The sequence below is a fragment of the Myotis nattereri genome (assembly GCF_964212035.1).
Source record: "Myotis nattereri genome assembly, chromosome: 6".
Taxonomy (NCBI): domain Eukaryota; kingdom Metazoa; phylum Chordata; class Mammalia; order Chiroptera; family Vespertilionidae; genus Myotis; species Myotis nattereri.
In genome coordinates, this window is record NC_138081.1 from 3672765 (window position 1) to 3689872 (window position 17108).

Sequence of the window (17108 nt, forward strand, 5' to 3'; positions counted from 1 at the left end):
ACTGAGCCAAACCGGTTAGGGCAAGCTATTCACTTTTGAGAGTTTTTGAAAATGTGTTTAAATAAAAAATTGAAGTATTACATATTGATCACAAATTCTGGATAAAATATAACAAAATTATACCATGTCTTCACACAGTGCCGTTATCCCACCTCTTCCGCCAGGTGGGATAAATGACCCTGACGTCATTTCCTAGCGCAGCACTTGAAAGTGAAACAGACTTTATTTTTAAAAAATATTTTTATTGATTTCAGAGAGGGAGAGCGATAGAAACATCAATGATGAGAATCACTGATCGGCTGCCTCCTGCACCCCCCTCACTGGAGGTTGAGCCTGCAACCCCGCCATGTGTCCTGATTGGGAATCGAACTGTGACTTCCTGGTTCATAGGTCAATGCTCAACCACTGGGCCACGCTGGTCGGGAACACTTTTAACTGCAGATGAATGTGACCCTCACCCCTTTATGTGAGAGACATTCTTTTTTAAAGAAATTGATTTGGAAGAGAGGAAAGGAGAGGAACAGATATGAGAAAAACATGGATCGGTTGCCTCCTGCACGTGCCTGGACCGGGGATCGAACCCTCAACCTGGGTATGTGGGAATGAAATCCACCACCCTTCCGTGTCCGGGCCAACCGACCGTCACCGGCGAGGGAGTGCGAGACGTCTTTCCACGTGGTCCAGGTGTTGTACTTTCTTTCCATCGGGAGGAAAGCGTGGCTTCCCACCACCTGCGGCCACCCAGGCTCTTCCCCCAGCGTCTGCTAGAGAATGAAGACGCTGTCTCTCCCCGAATCCGTTCGTGTTTGCTCCGCCCGGCTGGCCTGGGGCAGGCCTGCCCTCCGCACTGTGGGCCCGCTCCCTGCCTCCCTGCCTCCCTGAGGAAGGCCCCCTCATCTTAGAAACACCACTTAGCAGGCTCAAGTGCCTTCCGGGTCCCCTCCGACTGCGCGGGGTCAATGTGCTTCCGGGCGAGAGGATGTGACGGGAAAGGAGAGTTGATTTGTCCAAGTCGATGTTCTCAGGCAGCACCCCAGCGCCCTCCGCAGAGCTCTCCCAGCCCACGGTGTCTACGAGGGACTGACATGCAGACGGGCATGGCAACCAGACCACACGCATTCCCCCTCACTAACGCAGTCGCTACAAACATCCTGATGCACCAATAGTCAAGGTTGGTGTGCGTCTAGTCCAGTGATGGCGAACCTAGGACACACGTGTCAGAGGTGACACGCGAACTCATTTTTTTGGTTGATTTTTGTCAAATGGCATTTAAATATATAAAATAAATATCAAAAATATAAGTCTTTGTCTTACTATGGTTGCAAATATTAAAAAATTTCTATATGTGACACGGCACCAGAGTTAAGTTAGGGTTTTTCAAAATGCTGACACGCCAAGCTCAAAAGGTTCGCCATCACTGGACTAGTCCCTTCCCCTGAAAGCGAGCATCCTGTCCGCCAGGCGCTCCACCAACGCTCTCCACAGCCACCCTCGTGCCTCAGAGAGGAAGCGCAGCCTCCCCAAGTCCCTGAGTTCACGTTTATTCAGCCTATAGGCCCAAGGCAGGGCCCCGCAAGGCCCCTGGGGCAGGAAGGGCAGGGCCAGGCCCAAAGCTACGGAAAGGAAGCCTAATGGAGCAATTTCCCTGTCGAAGAAAACTTGATTTTGCAAAAGGCTGGAGTCCAGAGGAAGGTGGAACTGTCCTTTGGGCGCCCAGCGACCCTCCGCAGGCCACGGTCCTGAGGCCGCTGAGGCCAGGGCCTTCTCGCTGTGGCAAGTGTGCAGCTCAGAGCGTCCAGCTCAGAGCGTCCCGTACACGCTGACCTTGGCCAGGGAGATGCTCTCTGTGCAGTAGTTCCGGCCTTTCTCATACAGGATGAAGAGCAGGGGGGCCTGGTCCGCCCCGCCCACGCCGCCCTCCAGGGCTGCCAGCGAGGAGTAGCCGCTGGGCCCTGGCCAGAGCTGGACAGTCTCTTTCCGCCACGAGGTGCCGTTGCTGAAGCTCCAGCGCAGGGTCAAGTTCACTCCTAGGAGAGCAGCAGAGTCAGGACGTGGCGTCTCTGCCCAGGCCCGCCCTCCCTCCCTGGCCCGCAGGCACTCACGGAACTCCGGGTGGGCTGGGTTGGAGAAGAAGACAATGCCCGAGCTGGTGGCTACGGCGCCTGCGGCCACCACAGGGTCCACCAGCTCAGGGTCGAAGGTCACGTCCCGGGGCCTCAGCGTGTCGCAGGCGTCGTAGCTGCGGAGGATGATGCGGCAGCGGCAGTGGTAGTTGTTCTGGTTCCGGGCGTTGATGACTACTGAGCCATCCGGGAGCTCGTAGGGCTGAGGGGAGAGAACGGGCTCAGGGAGGCCAGGGAGGGGCTGCGCGAGGGGCTGTCCCTGAGCCACGGCGGGCAGCGGGGAGGTGGGGGCGGGGGCGAGCCACGGACTCCTGACCTGGCACTCGTCAGGGTTGAAGTCATTTTCCCGCTTGGGCTGGCCGTAGGGGATGCCGCTGACCCCACTGCCGTAGCGCCAGGAGGCGCCGTGGTCATCGCTGAGGAGGCAGAAGACCCCGTCCCGCTCCAGCGTCCCGTGGCCACACACGATGAGCCGGCCTTTCCGTGGCTCTCGCTGTTTCTGTGGGAAAGGGAGTGCGTGTCAGAGGGAGGCCCGAGGGGGCTCAGAGGCGGGAAGGGGAACCACCCGGTCCTCAGTGTGGGGACACATGTGTCCCCTTCAGTCTGTCCTTGCTCGCTGGGGGTCCCCGACGGATCTCAAGCAGCCACTGCTGGATTACGCTTTTGCAGAATAAGCTCCTTTGGAACATCCAGGACCAGGGGCGGGCCACCAGGGGTGGGGCTGGCTCTTCCATGCGTGCTCGCTCACCATGCTGGCCGTGGCACAGATGCGTGTCCGCCCAAGGAAGGGGTGTTTTTTCTAACTTGCAGCCCTGCTGACGACCACTGGGTAGGGAGTTCCACCTCCCACTCCTCCCAGGGTGAACCTTTCTTCCAAGGGACCCCACCTCAGACAGGAACTGGCTTCGCAGGAACCTCTCCTGGGAAGGAGACCATGTTGGGGCATCTCCCAGACTCTCCACCGGGCACCCCCTCTACCCATCCCAGGCCGGAGACCTGAATGCCAGAGCCCGGTCCAGGGGCAAACATCTCGGTGCCGATATCCAGGGAGAGGTTCCGGGGTGGGCTCCAGGAGACGCCATCGTCCTTGCTCCACACCAGCATGGTGGAGGCCACCTGGCAGCCGGCCTTGTGAGCACAGAGGGAGTAGAAAAGGAACACCACTCCCGTCTCCGCATCGCTCACCACGGCCCCCAGGTTCAGCCCGTCAGGGGTCTCCCCGTCGTCCACAATGAACGCTGTAGGAGACCACGTGCTGCCTGAAGAAAAGAGACACAGACGGGACCACATGAAACCGAGAAGCTTCTGCTCAGCACCAGATGCAGGGGAGCCCACTGGGCGGAGGACAGTCAGCGATGAGACAGCGGGTAAGGGCTGATTTCCAAAATGAGACAAGTGCTCAGCCACTGATCGTCAGAGATGGAAATTAAAACCACACTGAGGTGCCACCTCACACCTGTCAGAACGGCTGCCATCAGCAAATCAACAAACGACAGTGCTGGCGAGGATGTGGAGAAAGGGAACCCTCGTGCACTGCTGGTGGGAATGCAGATGGGTGCAGCCACTGTGGAGAACAGTGTGGAGTTTCCTCAAAAAATTAAATATGGCTGGAGCTGGTTTGGCTCAGTGGATGGAGCGTCAGCCTGCGGACTGGAGGGTCCCAGGTTCGATTCCAGTCAGGGGCGTGTGCCTTGGTTGCGGGCATATCCCCAGTGGGAGATGTGCAGGAGGCAGCTGATCGATGCTTCTCTCTCATTGATGTTTCTAACTCTCTATCTCTCTCCCTTCCTCTCTGTAAAAAATCAATAAAATATATTTAAAAAAAATTAAATATGGAACTCCCATTTGACCCAGTGATCCCACTTCTAGGAATATATCCCAAGAAACCAGAAACACCAACCAGAAAGAATGTGTGCACCCCTATGTTCATAGCAGCGCAATTTACAATAGCTAAGATCTGGGAACAGCCCAAGTGCCCGTTAGCAGATGAATGGATAAAAAGCTGTGGTACATCTACACCAGCCGTGGGCAAACTACGGCCCGCGGGCCGAATCCGGCCCGTTTGAAATGAATAAAACTAAAAAAAAAAAAAAAAAAAGACCATACCCTTTTATGTAATGATGTTTACTTTGAATTTATATTAGTTCACACAAACACTCCATCCATCTTTTGTTCCGGCCCTCTGGTCCAGTTTAAGAACCCATTGTGGCCCTCGAGTCAAAAAGTTTGCCCACCCCTGGTCTACACCATGGGATACTATGCAGCTGTAAAAAAGAATCTCTTACCCTTTGAGGCGGCAGGGAGGGACCTGGAGAGTATCATGCTAAGTCCGTGGTCGGCAAACTGCGGCTCGCGAGCCACACGTGGCTCTTTGGCTCCTTGAGTGTGGCTCTTCCACAAAATACCACATGCAGGCACGCACGTACAGTGCGATTGAAACTTTGTGGCCCATGCGCAGAAGTTGGTATTTTGTGAAAGAGCCACACCCAAGGGGCCAAAGAGCCGCATGTGGCTCGCGAGCCGCAGTTTGCCAACCACTGTGCTAAGTGAAATAAGTCAGTCAGAGAAAGACAAGTATCACATGGTCTCACTCATATGGGGAATCTAATGAACAAAATAAACTGACGAATAAAATGGGCTCAGAGGGATGGAAGCCTGGAGCAGAGTGACGGGCCTCAGAGGGAAGGGAATGGGGGTGCGGGCAGAGAATAACCACAGACCTTATTGCATAAATGCAAAGCCCATGGAGAGACAGTGTGGCGAAGACCTGGGAGGGGTGCGGCTAGGTGGAGAGGGGCCATGGGGGGCACTGGGGACACCTGCAATCCCCTCCACAATACATATTTAAACATTAGGAAAATAACAGCATGAGAGCTGAAACCCAGGGTGCGCACGCGCAGGCGCCCTTCCCACCAGGCCCTGTCACCTTCCCTCCCGCTGAGGACCAAGGCCTTACAAGGGGCGAGGCCCAGACCTGGCTTCCTGGCCTCTTGGAGCGGAGCTGCTCCCCTCACTCTGTCCGTCCGTCCGTCCGTCCGTCGGACCGGCACACAGCTCCTCCGGCCTCGGACCCTTCCGCCCAGGGCCTCCCCCCAGGCTCCCCCATATTCACACCATTGCATTTAGCCTGCTCATCTGTGGCCCCGGTAGAATATGAGCCCCGCCAGGACTGGCTCTGCTGTTTTGTGCATCACTGTGCTCACAGCCCTCCCACCGTGCCAGGCGCAGTCAGTGCTTGATGAACGTCTGAATGAAGGCTCACCCCCGTGGTGACCCCAACTTCCAGGTCACTGTCCCGAGCGCCTCCTCTGCGCAGGCGCCCTTCCCCCAGGGCCTCGGGCAGGTCAGGCTGCCCCCCCCCCGCCCCCCCCCCCGCCGCCCAGCGCCGGCTCTGGCCCGGGAGGATGCATACCCTGGTCTACGGACCTCCGCAGGGCGATGAACTTGGCCCCCTCGTCCGACGTGGACATCTTTCTGGCCTCGGCAAAGGCAAGGAGAGTGCCACGCGGGGTGGCGGCGATGAGCGGGATGCGGAAGGTGTCCACCGCCGCGATCCGCCGCCCGCTCACCCACAGCAGCTGCTCCATGGTCACCAGCGGCTGGACCTGCGGCCGGAGGAGGGGCCACGCGGGCACACGTGACGGGTCAGGACGGCGGGGCAGCGGCTCAGTCAGGTCCCCCGAGAGAGGCAGCTGTGGGGTCGCGCGGGGGGCGGGTCCCAGAACCAGGGCGGGAGCCTCGGAGCGGCGGACGGGCTGCGAGGGGAGAGGCGCCCTCGGAGAAGAGGGGCCTCCAAAGGGGAAGGAGCGCGAGTGCGGAGGGGAAGGGCCTGAAGGCGGAGGGGCTGCGAGCGGACGGAGGGGCGGGGGCGGGCAGTCCCGCGGGCACCGCCGGGCGTGGGCCGCTCGCGGGGTCGGGTTCGGGGTCGGGGTGGGCGGTGCAGGGCGGCTCACCAGCCTGAAGTCGTTCTCGTCCCCCGCGGTCACCGCCGCGGACAACAGCAGCGGGAAGATCGCGGCAAATACCTGAACCCCACCGACTCTCCCGAACCCCGGCCTCCGCGGTCCCTCGGGGCCGCCCAGGAGCACCGCGCCGGGCCGCTCGGCTATCATTTCTCCCCGCGCCCCCGGCCCCCGGCCCCAGGACTAAACCCGGGCTGGAGTCAGTCAGCTGACCCTGGCCCTTTAAGCACTCAGGTGTCACCTCCCGTCCCGCCCCCACCCGCCGCTCCGCCGCGCTTCTGCGACTCTAATTGGCCTCAAACACTCGGACTCTTCACGTGACCCGTCAGCGCCTCTGAGCTAGCCCTCCTATTGGCTCCCTTTGAAGAGCCGCAGCTCGTGACCCGGGCGAGAATGAGGAAGGGCCGGGATGACTCCTCAGAGCCTTTTGATTGGTCGCAGCCGCTGGGGCGCGACATGGGGGCGGGCCTACTTTAAAGTGCCGGGCGGGGAGGACAGGGTCTCATTGTCCTGGACGGAATGAGAGCAGGACCACGCTTCTTGCCAAAGCAAATATGTGTCAATCTTTAATGGCATCTTTTTACTACAAAATCAGGGCCTGAGCGGAGGGGAGGCCGGGAGGCTGCGCGGGGCGGCGCCGGCTCAGGGCTTCTTCCCCTTGCCCGCCGGGGGCGCGGCGTTCTTCTTGCCGAGAATCTTCAGGAGCGCCTTGGACATGAAGTAGGGCCGGGCCGCGGAGCCGTCGTTGCGCTCCAGGTCTTCCACTGCGCCGCGAGCAGGCGTTAGCGGGCGGGCGGGCGCAGGTTTGGGACTCGCGGGCGGGGGCATGCAACCCCGCCCCCCATTTGTCAGCTGGGACCAGGATAGCACATCCCTCCCCGCGGTCAGGTTGGGGGGGGGGCGCACGCCCCCTGCGCGGCGCGGCGCCGGCACGACCGGAGCCTGAGAGGCGCCCACCGCCCGGTGCGGGGACCCCGCTCCCCACAGCCCCGCGGGTGGTCCGCACCTCCCCGGGGTTTCGGGGACGACAGGCCTCCCCGGGAGCTCCCCCTCCCACCAGCCGGCACCGCGCGCGGGGCGGGGGCGGGCGCACTCACGGAAGCAGAGGAAGAGCGTGTCCACGCACATGCCGAAGACGCTGAAGAAGCCGCTGGCGACGACGTGGGCCCCCAGGACGGCGATCTGCGGGGCGCGGCCTGTTAGCGTTTCCCTGGGGCGCTAGGGGGTGCGGCCGGGAGGGGGCCACTCACCATGATGGGCAGCCAGTAGTAGTTGAGGGGGCGGCTCTCCAAGTCTTGGCCCAGCCCCAGGCGACCCGTGAAGAGGAAGAAGGACAGGACCCCTGTGGGAGGGCGGCGTCACCGGGGCCAGCTCGCCGCTCCCCGCGCCCGCCCGCCCGGTGCTGGCGGCTCGGCCGGTCCTTACCGACACCTCCCACCACCAGCAGCTTCCCGAAGAGCAGCAGCAGGTCCGTGACCTTGTCCAGGACGACCACCCTGCGCGGGGAGAGGCCGGCTGGACGGGGCTGCCTCCCTTGCGGGCAGGCATTGGTCAGGGGTCACCCCGCGGGGCGCAGGCCTCTGCGCCCCCCGCAGCCCAGGCGCGCGGAGACCACGCGGGGCAGCCTGACCTGACCACGTTCCGCATGAGCAGCATGAAGGCGTCTCTGGCGGAGACGCAGAAATTCTTCCCGTAGATGGCGATCTGGGTGGGAGAGGAAGGTCGGGGTCACCCTGGGGCTCCCCGGGGCCAGGAGCCGGGGCTGCGTGCACTGGGCTCACCATGATGTACGCGTTGCGGTTCAGGAACTTGATGAACTTCTCCAGGCACCAGAGGCAGCACTTGAAGCAGCACATGATGCAGCGGGCCACAGGGTTCTGGGCGACTGGGGGCCAGCGACTCGGGTGTCAGGACCGGGACACAGGGCCTGAGAGCCTCTCCCCAGGGACCCAGCTGCTCAGCCGGGCCTCCCCAGCCCCTGACCTCCGCTCACCTCTCAGCTTGTGGTCAATGTACTCCAAGATGACCCGCACTATCTGCACCAGCGTCAGGATGAGGGCCCCAAAGGCCAGCGACCCGGTGTGGTAACTAACCAGGGAGGAGGCAGTCAGAGGCGGCCGGGACCCCTGGACTCCCAGGCTCCCAACCCGCCCCGCCCAGGCTGACCCGGCCCCAGGCTCACCGCAGCGTGCGGAGGAAGGCAGCGCCCAGGGGAAAGGTGGGGATATCCCGGGGCTTGTGGAAGGCCCAGTAGAAGGAGGCAAAGGCCCCAGCCAGGACACACTGGCCCAGAGCCAGGACCCAGTTGAGGGTCCAGAATAGCCCCAGGACCCCGTAGATTTGCAAGTTGAAGAGAGATCGCTGCACCAGGCCTGTGGACAAGTAGCCCTGGAAGACGCACATCAGTCCGGGGCACGAGGAGTTCGTGGGCTGAGCCTGGGGAGCACAGACAGGTCCATCCCCAGCCAGCGCCCGCCCCTCCCAGAGTGGAAAGAAGCAAAGCCTCCCAGTTGGGGAAGGGGCTCCCTCCGGGAGATTCACCCCCGGGGTCCCGAGTGGGTTGATCTCGCCTATTGTGTGAGCATAAGTCTCTTCTTTCCGTCTCTGGGTGAGCGCAGGAGCCCTCAGGAGCTCCCGGCCGCGTGGTGTGGGCCAGGCCCTAATGGTGTGTGGGGAGCCTTGGGGCCAAGGCCTGGCCAGGCCCTCGACCAGCTGTCCCCTCCCAGAGCAGCCTCTGCAACTTCAACCAAAATGCTTTCCAGCAAAATTGAGGAGACTGTGTGTCTGATGACATTAAGGAATTATTGTTAATCTTGTTGGGTTTGATAATGGTTATAGTGGCTATGCTTTTTTAAAGTCTTATCTGTTGCCCTGGCCGGTTTGGCTCAATGGACACAGCATAGGCCCTCGGACTGAAGGGTCCCAGGTTTGATTCTGTCAAGGGCACATGCCCGAGTTGCAGGCTCGATCCCCAGTAGGTGGCGTGCAGGAGGCAGCCGATGAATGATTCTCTCATCATCATTGATGTTTCTATCTCTCCCTGTCCATTCCTCCCTGAAATCAATAAAAAATATATTTTTTAAAAGTCCTTATCTGTTGAGATCCATCCTGATGTGTTTACAAGTGAAATGGTATGATGTCCAAATTTCCCTTAAACTCTAGAAAAATATTTGCACTTAGGGGTGGGGGTTGGGTGAGATGGATGAAAAAAGAAAGTCGAAGGTGTGGGATCTGGGTATGGGGATTCTCGACTTAGCGTGTTTGGTAAATTACCATAACAAGTGAAAAGCATAGAAATAAAAACCCTTCCCAGCCAATGTGACAGCCTTGATAATTGCTGGGCCCGAGTGCGTCAGACATTTTATAATAAAATGAACCACTTTCCACGTGTGTGCCTGCGGGCGGTGTCCGTCTCCACAGCCAGGTCCTGAGCCGGCTGAAGCAAGCACAGTCATCTGGGGCTTTGCACAGCTTGGCACATAGGGTCCTTCGCAAACGGACGCAAACCTCCCTCCCCTTTAGAGTGGGGGCCAATGCCTGTGGGCAGAGCCTGTCCCGCTCAGAGCAGGTGGCCACAGGAAAGCTTTGAGGACAGTCAATTCCCAGAGGTCCAGGCCACCCCTTGGGAACCTCAGGGGCGGTGTGTGTGTGTGAGGGGGCAGGGGGAGGGGGGGTGGCAACTTCTCTCCCAGACCCCGCAGGGCAGGGCAGCGTGGCTCACCTGCCTATTGCCTAGGGCAGTGTGTTCCCAGGGAGGAAGATAAAAAGACTAAACAAAACCCAGAGCTATCAGCGCTAATCAGGTGCTGGGCTTTGTACTAAGCACTTCTGTGCCCAAAGTCACGGCGGGGTCTGGCTGGCCCTGAGGGCCGGGCATTCTGAGGGTGTTACGATTGGCTCCACTTTACAGAGCGGACTGGCTGGGGTCGTTCGTTAGTGGCCCAGCAGAGGAATGTCCTGGGGAGGGCAGGGCCCTGGCATCCAGCTTCCTGCGGCCTGGCGCTGCCTCAGGCACAGCACACTCGCCTCAGTGGCCCTCCCCGGCTCGGGCAGGACTCCTGGCTCGGGAGTCAGCGGACTGGCTCCCTTTCGGGCTCTGCCGGGGCCTGTTGTGTGACCTTGAGGGAGCCTCTGTCCTCTCTAGTCCTCGGTTTCCCCTGCACAAGGAGGCATCGGCCCTGAGGTGCCCTCAGCCCTTTAGGTGCCCCTCCACGTTCACCCCCACCCCCTCACCATCGGGTCGCACGATGCGTTCACTGGCGCGGCCTCACAGCTGGGCAAGCTGGTGTTGGGTGCCCAGAAGACGTACTGAGGTTGTCCTGAGGTGGCCAGGTACCCAGAGGGAAGTCAAGGAAAGCATGGCCACACGGGGTCTCTGTGGCCCCTCCACAGGGCCTTCCCAGGTGCTGGTGCCGGATGCTCCCCGGCCCGAGGCCGGACTTCTGCCTGGGCTCGCTCTCCCCACTGTCCCCGGGCCACTGTGCATGCCCAGAGGGACGGGCGCCTTCCCAGCACGAAGGTGCTGAGTGGGCAAGTCCTGCCCTTTCTACCCTCCGCCACACGGACACCAGGAGGGCTGGCTGTGTGGGCAAAGGATACAGGGCAGTCATGGCCCAGTAGGCAATGCAGATGAGCAGGAGGACAAAGGTGACCAGCGGGTAGAACATAGTGGACATCATCTGTCCCACAGCCCTGCAGGGAGTGAGCACTGTCCACCAGCAGGCCCCCCGCCCCACCTCTGCCCCAGGGCCTGCTCCACCCCGGGGCTGGGCATGCCTAGGAGCTCCCTGAGGGAACGGAAGTCAATGAATCTGGCTCAGGGGCCCTTAGAGGAAGTGCGTCTCAGAGAAGCCCCCTGGACAGCGTCAGGGAAAGTAAGGTCAGGGAGTCCTCAAAGTGGTGTGTTGACCAACCTGGCAGGTAGGTCTTCCCCACCCTGCCTGGGTTCCCACCGTCCCACCTACCCACCATCACCATGGCAACAGTGACTGCCAGGACAGCCCTTCTGGAGGGACCGCTTCATGCTGAGACACACTCACTTCAGCCTCAGGGCACCCTACCAGGTAGGTGTGCTCTCACCCCCACTTCACAGATGGGTAAACGGAGGCTCAGAAAGGCTGGCACAGCAGTATTAACCACTGCACTATCCTGCCCTCTGTGCAGGGCTCCCGCCCCTGCCCAGCCGCCCACCGGCCCGCCCTGCCCTCTGCCCGCCTCTCTGGGGTAGGCCCTGACTTGCTGGCCTCCTTTAGGAGGGCGATGGCGATGCGGATCCGCTGCCGCAGGAAGATGAGCATGAGCAGCAGGAGGCCTTCAAGCACAGCCAGCACGATCACTGAGGGGGACAGGGCAGAGGCGGTCAGGGCCAGGGCAGCGCTTTGGCGGTTGGCATTTGGAGGGGCGGGGTACTCACGGGCCGCCAGCCAGGTCTCCTGAACACTGCGGTAGGCGCTGAGGTTGGTGGTGAAGCCCAGCTGGGTGATGGAGGCACCCCGGTCCCGCAGCACCTGGTACTCCTTCCAGCAGTGGTAGATGCCATAGGCCAGCACCCCCAGCACCCCTAGGATCAGGACCAGCACCAGGGGCCCGGCTACCAGGCGAAGCAGCAGGAGAAACAGCAGGCTCAGGACCAGAGCCACGCCCAGGGCACTGCAGGCAGGAGGAGGTAGGTGAGGGTCACCCCTGGCCCCCAAATGCCTTTCCTCACACCCCTACAATCTTCAGATTAGACCTCCTTTCTATTATAAATCCTGTTGGGCTTGGGGTCCATTCTGAGCTCTGGCTCCTCCTCCCCAGTCTAAAGACTCAGTGTCAGACGCTGGGCTGGAGGATGCGGATGGGGAGGGAGGATGGGAGGAGAAGGCGGGGAATCTGGTGACTCACACAAGAATCAAGTACCAGGACTGGGCTAAGTCTTCAAAGATCTTAACGCTGATGTCGCGGGCATTGAAGCTGTCCAGAAGACCACTAGGGAGAGACAGAGTCGGACGGGCTGCGGTTGGAAGGGCGGAGGGGCAGAGCTGTAGAGACGGCGGTACCCACCTGATCCCCTGGTTGATGGAGGTGTTGCCAGGGATCCCTGGGAACTCGAACTGTGTACTATTGGGGTATGGAACACAGCGCCCCAGAGCTGGAGGGAGAGAACAGCTACTGGGGGCGGGCGCAGAGCTTTGCCTGGAAAGTCTCTGGCCGCACCTCAGCCACAGCCTCAGGGGCAGGAGAGGCGGTCCGCGCCCTCTGAGCGGTCCTTGATTCCACAGCAAAGAGCCCAGGCCACGCTGCCTTCACTCTACGTCCTGTCCTCCCCTCCCGGCGCCACCGCCTCACACCCTCCTCTGCTCTGGGCGGGCTCTTAGGAAACCTCCACTCCCCACCTTGCGTCCATCAGCCAGGCAGCCAGGCACAGCGAGGGCCGCGTCATCCCAGGGCCCGAGCCACTCTGCTGCTCAGGCTCCTCCGAGGCTGGAGGCTAGGCCCTGACCCCGCTCACCTCGCGGCCAGGCTCCAGGCCTCCCGCCGGCGCTCTCGCCGCGCCCCTCTCCCTGTGGAGCTCCAGCCGCGCCTCACCGTGCCTCCTGCAGGCCTGTGCCCTCTCCTGTGGCACCGACTACATGCCCACATTTCGTCACCCTTACCACTGTGCCAGGTAAACTTGCTTTGGCACTGACATTCTCAAGAGCAAATAAGGCTCAAGAGGTTGAGCAATTAGCCCAAGACCACACAGCTGGAAAGTGCTGGAACTTAAGTCCAGCTCTGACTTTGGAGCATTCATTTGAGGCACTTCCTATTGTATTTATGGTGAGAACTGGGTATCTTTTCTCATGCTATAATTAATATTTTTTCTTTAAAAAAATAACATTGACTGCCCCGGCCGGTGTGGCTTGATTGGTTGAGCATCGTCCAGTATACTGAAAGGTCACTGGTTCGATTCCTGGTCAGCACACATACCTGGGTTTTGGGCTCGATCCCCCGTAGGGGGCACGCAGGAGGCAGCTGATGGATGTCTCTCACATTAATGTTTCTCTCTTTCTCCCTCCCCTTCCTCTCTCTCTCAAAGTCAATTAAAAAGTCGTAAAAATAATTTGGTTGTTTAAAGAAAGATTTACTATTGGAAAGAAGAGCATACAGAATTAAAATTAGTCACCTGCCACCCCACCGCCAGCCATATTCACCTGTAGCATTTGGGTGAACTTCTGGTCTGGTCTGTCTTCTATGCACGCACCTTAATGTTTCCACACACCCTCTGAACCTCCCACCAGCACGCAGCTCCACGGGCAGCTGCACTTCCTGCAGCTAGCCACGCCCCGCGCCCAGGTGCCCGGAACTGTGCTGTCCTGTGACTTCACCGTCTCTGGCCTGGCTTCCTCATTTGAGCAATAAACGTATAGGCTACCTGACCGAGGGGGCGTGTGCTCTCACCTGGAGTGGAGGGGAGGAGGAAGCTGGGGCAGAGGTCTTGTTCCAGGCTTTGGAGTACTGGCTGGGGGTGGGGGGAGGGACAGACACCAGTCACAGCAGGATGGAGTGCCCCCCCCCCCCCGCCCCGCGCTACCACCCCAGTCATCTTCCCAACTCCCCCTGCACCCCACCCATGCGGCCCCTTCTTGATGACAGCGATGACATTGGGGCAGCGCTCACCATGTCCCAGGGCACTCCTGGCCGACAGACAGTCCGGTTTGCAGCGTAGAAGACCTCCCCGACCGTCAGTGAGAGCTCACCCTGACTCACGACCCAGAGGGCCGCTGGACAGGAGGACACACACACCTGGGGCAGAGGGTGTGCTGTGGGGCTCTTTCCAGACCTGGGGGTGATCTGGGCAGAGGCAGGTCCCAGGCTCTGACCTGGGGCGTGGGGCACTGCAGGCCGTGCTCAGCGACCGCGATGATGTTGGTGGCCAGGACGCAGCTGAAGATGTTGAAGTACAGGAGGTAGGGTTTATCTCTGCAGGAGGGAGGACGTGCATGTGTCAGGGCCTGGCCAGGGGTAGGGGCAGGAGGGATGGCGGGCCTCGCCTCCAGGCTGCACACCCAGCTCCTGGCCTCAGCCCAGCTGGAGGTATGAGATCTCCAGAGCCATCCAGCGCCGCACATGGTTCAGAGCTGAGCAAACCCATGCTCGCAAATGGTTAAAAGCGTGAACTCTGGAGCCCAATTACCACCCAGCTTTATGACCTTGAGCAAGTCCCTGTACTGTTCACAGTCTCAGCCCCATCGTGGTAACTAACAGTGCCCGCCAGCCTGGAACAGGCGAACGCCCTGTAAATGCCGGAGGTTTGGTTGTTGATGGGCCACTTCCTGCCTACGAGATGGACAGCACCGCTGCGGGGTCACCCCTGCGTTTCAGATGAGGCCGAGCACCTTGCAAGGCCACACGGCCAGGACCCAGGTGGGGAGCCCAAGGCCATTTCCAAAGTCTAAAGCCTGTGCCCCTGGCCCTGGCTCTACATCGCCTCGCAACTGGGGGGCCTCATAAGCCAGCTGCCCGCAGGGGAGGCTGCTCAATGTGGCTGAGGGGTCCCCAGCCCCCCTACCCCCCCGCTGGTGCACTCACTTGTTGGCCCCCATGCCGCAGTAGGCCCCGGTGGAGTTCCTGGGGTAGAGGACTTGCCGGGGATCTCCATACGCCCACGCTGGACACAGACACACAGTCACCGGAGGGGGCGGCAGGGACATCACGGGGAGCAGCATGGGATTGTCTCTCCCTGGTCACTGCCCCCAGCCGCCACCCTCGCTGCGCAGCGGGAGACTCACCCACGATGCCCAGCGCAGCGTAGCCCAGGAGGAAGAGGAGGAAGAGGACACAGCAGATGACATCGGTGCAGCCCCTGCAGGAAGGGCCTGCTGAGCGGGCGCTGGGCCTGGGCGGGCCTCTGGTGGGCGAGCTTCCTCTGCAGCCACCAGGACACACACAGCTGCCCTGCTCAGCTGGTTTCCCGAAGGGCCCCTCCACGGCAGCGCCCCACTCTCCTGGCACAATCTTCTCACCAGTTTTTCAGCAAGTTCACGGCAGAGGCCAGGCCCCTGCCCCCAGCGGGTTCCCAGGGCTCACCTGCTCTTGATGGGGCCTCGGAAGGAAGGGTCGTGTTTGACTGGCTTCCCTGCGGGCAGTGGGGAGCAGTGTGGAGAGTGAGGCACTCAGAGGACGTGCTCCCCACTTCCTGTCCCCACCAAGGGAAATGGACGGGGGCCGGGCTGGCAGGAGGGGGAATGGGAGGGCAGGGGAGGTAGGCTCCAGGCTCACCGTGAACCCCCAGGTGGCCTTGAGGGGAGGGGGGCCCTTACAGGTCATTTCCAGGACAGTAACTCCACTCTTGCCTCCACCCTGGCCCCTCTCTCCTTTGTCCCCCCGGGGAGGCGGACTCTATGTCCACTCTTCCAGGGGCCCTCATGCTGCCAGCCCGTGCCCTCCTCCCAGGCGGCACAGGTGGAGCCCACAGGGAGGTGACAGCCCCTCTCCCAGCTGCCTCAGACCCCCACGCCGGCCCCCAGAGCCGCAGGGCGGGAGCTCCCTGCACACCCCTCCCCAAGGGCCTGTCTCCCGGCCACTGCCAGTCGCTGGGCAAGCAATCCAAGCAGGGTGACACCTGAGCTCGGCGGTTGAGATTGTGGCTGCGTCCTGTTCCTGGTCCTCCCTGAGCACACAAGGGAGGAAGCGGGCCAGGACCAGGGTCCCTTGTGGGCGCCGAGGGGGGGGCAGAGGCGGGCAGTGTGGGAAGAGGTGGGGTCCGCGCTCTGCAGGTGCTGGACTCTGTCCCTGCACGGCTCTTGGGCATGAGATCAATGATTGACGCAAAGTTGCTCCAGGAAGTCCTGTTCTTCCTGGCCCCTGAGACCCAGGTCTCCCCTCTGGGAGTCCCCTTCCCTCCAGAACAGGGCTCAGACCCCCAGCCCCAAGGGACTGTCAGGCAGGCTCCCAGCCCCCACTGCTCACAGGGATCCCCGAGGCGGCCCGCCCCTCTCCCTCACACCTCCCCACCCCTAACCCTCAGGTCCTGGGACAGCTCCCAGATTCTGGACACAAGCTTCTTGCTCCATCTCCCCTCAGGCTTTACCTTTCACGGGGACCCCAGGAAGCCTCGCCTCTATTCTTCAAGGTACCAGTACAGACTCGGAGACAGGCTCAGCCCCCCATAAAGACCCTGAGCCCCAACTCCTCACTGGGGCCCCAGCACTGCTCAGTGACCCCGTGGGAAGACCCCCAGCGCCCTCCCCTCAGCCCAGGTCCAGGCTGACCCTCCCGGGGACCCAGCCTTCTGCTGGCTGGGCCTCACCTGGCAGCGGCAGGCTCCACGGCCCGCACCCTAGCCCTGCTCAGGACCACACCCTGCCTCCTTCCATTCAGCTCCCTTCCTTCCCAGGGCCCTGGCTCCAGGGACCAGCGTCTGGGCCTGAACCCCTGGTCCCAGGGGCTAAATAAAGCCCCAAACCCAGCTTCACTCCCCAAGTTTCCTTAGCAACGGCCCCCGGCTACTGAACCCCATCCTCCTCCCAGGACCCGGGCTCTGCCTTCTTCCATGAGCTCCCCCAGCGCCTCTCCCCAGGCCAGCCCGTGGCCCAGCCAGGTCTCCCTCCCTTGCGGGGTCCTCACCGTAGGCCTCCTCCCCAGCCGGCTTTCCCCCCATGTTCAGCGTCTCCAGAGTGAGGAGTGATTGGAGCCGGGAGACCTGGCAACTCACCTGCCGCTGCCCCGCCCTCCCACGTCACAGCCCCACCTCCGCCTGTGGTCCCCGACACACTCTAGTTCCTCCTCAAAGTGCAAAGGGAGGAGGGCGAGGCGGGAAGGCCCGGCCAGGGCCGGGGCGGGAGCTGGAATGCTCCAAGAATCCCTGTGACCCTGCAAACCACCTCCGGCCCATGCCCTCCAGCCAAGGCGGTCACTTGCCTTTTAGGCCTTGACTAGCCCCTGCCCTCAGGGTCCTCCCCTCCCCTCCCCTCCCCTCCCCTCCCCGGGGCTGCTGTGCACACCAGTCCACCGCTTCCTCCTGGCTCTGCCCTTGGACCTACATTCCCTGTGTGCGCTGTGC

The 17108-nt window shown here is 61.4% G+C and overlaps 2 protein-coding genes across 2 annotated transcripts; both read right to left on the reverse strand.

Moving 5' to 3' along the window:
• Positions 1-230: 230 nt before the first annotated feature.
• On the reverse strand, positions 231-6334 carry NEU1 (neuraminidase 1). Its single transcript, XM_081094765.1, has 6 exons — positions 6077-6334; positions 5536-5728; positions 3120-3382; positions 2440-2622; positions 2103-2325; positions 231-2027 (listed from the first exon to the last, which is right to left on the reverse strand). Exons 1-6 carry the CDS (start codon positions 6233-6235, stop codon positions 1801-1803), a joined length of 1248 nt encoding a protein of 415 aa, XP_080950891.1. The 5' UTR covers positions 6236-6334; the 3' UTR covers positions 231-1800.
• A 293-nt stretch (positions 6335-6627) lies between these two features.
• Positions 6628-16706, reverse strand: SLC44A4 (solute carrier family 44 member 4; the record flags this gene model as incomplete). Its single annotated transcript, XM_081094599.1, has 21 exons — positions 6628-6849; positions 7183-7267; positions 7336-7427; positions 7511-7581; positions 7716-7789; positions 7867-7970; positions 8079-8173; positions 8268-8521; positions 10319-10421; positions 10685-10777; positions 11321-11420; positions 11499-11734; positions 11969-12052; positions 12128-12215; positions 13505-13565; positions 13724-13849; positions 13927-14026; positions 14636-14714; positions 14836-14909; positions 15134-15182; positions 16673-16706. 21 exons carry the CDS (start codon positions 16704-16706, stop codon positions 6728-6730), a joined length of 2124 nt encoding a protein of 707 aa, XP_080950725.1. The 3' UTR covers positions 6628-6727.
• Positions 16707-17108: the final 402 nt, after the last annotated feature.

Bases quoted from the DNA above. Each gene is read 5' to 3' on its own strand.
- NEU1 (XM_081094765.1), bottom strand. From the start codon at position 6,235: ATGATAGCCGAGCGGCCCGGCGCGGTGCTCCTGGGCGGCCCCGAGGGA. The intron at 5,729-6,076 runs GTGAGCCGCCCT...CTCCGGCCGCAG, and splicing joins ACGAGAACGACTTCAGGCTG to GTCCAGCCGCTGGTGACCAT. The intron at 2,326-2,439 runs GTCAGGAGTCCG...CTCTCCCCTCAG, and splicing joins TCAACCCTGACGAGTGCCAG to CCCTACGAGCTCCCGGATGG.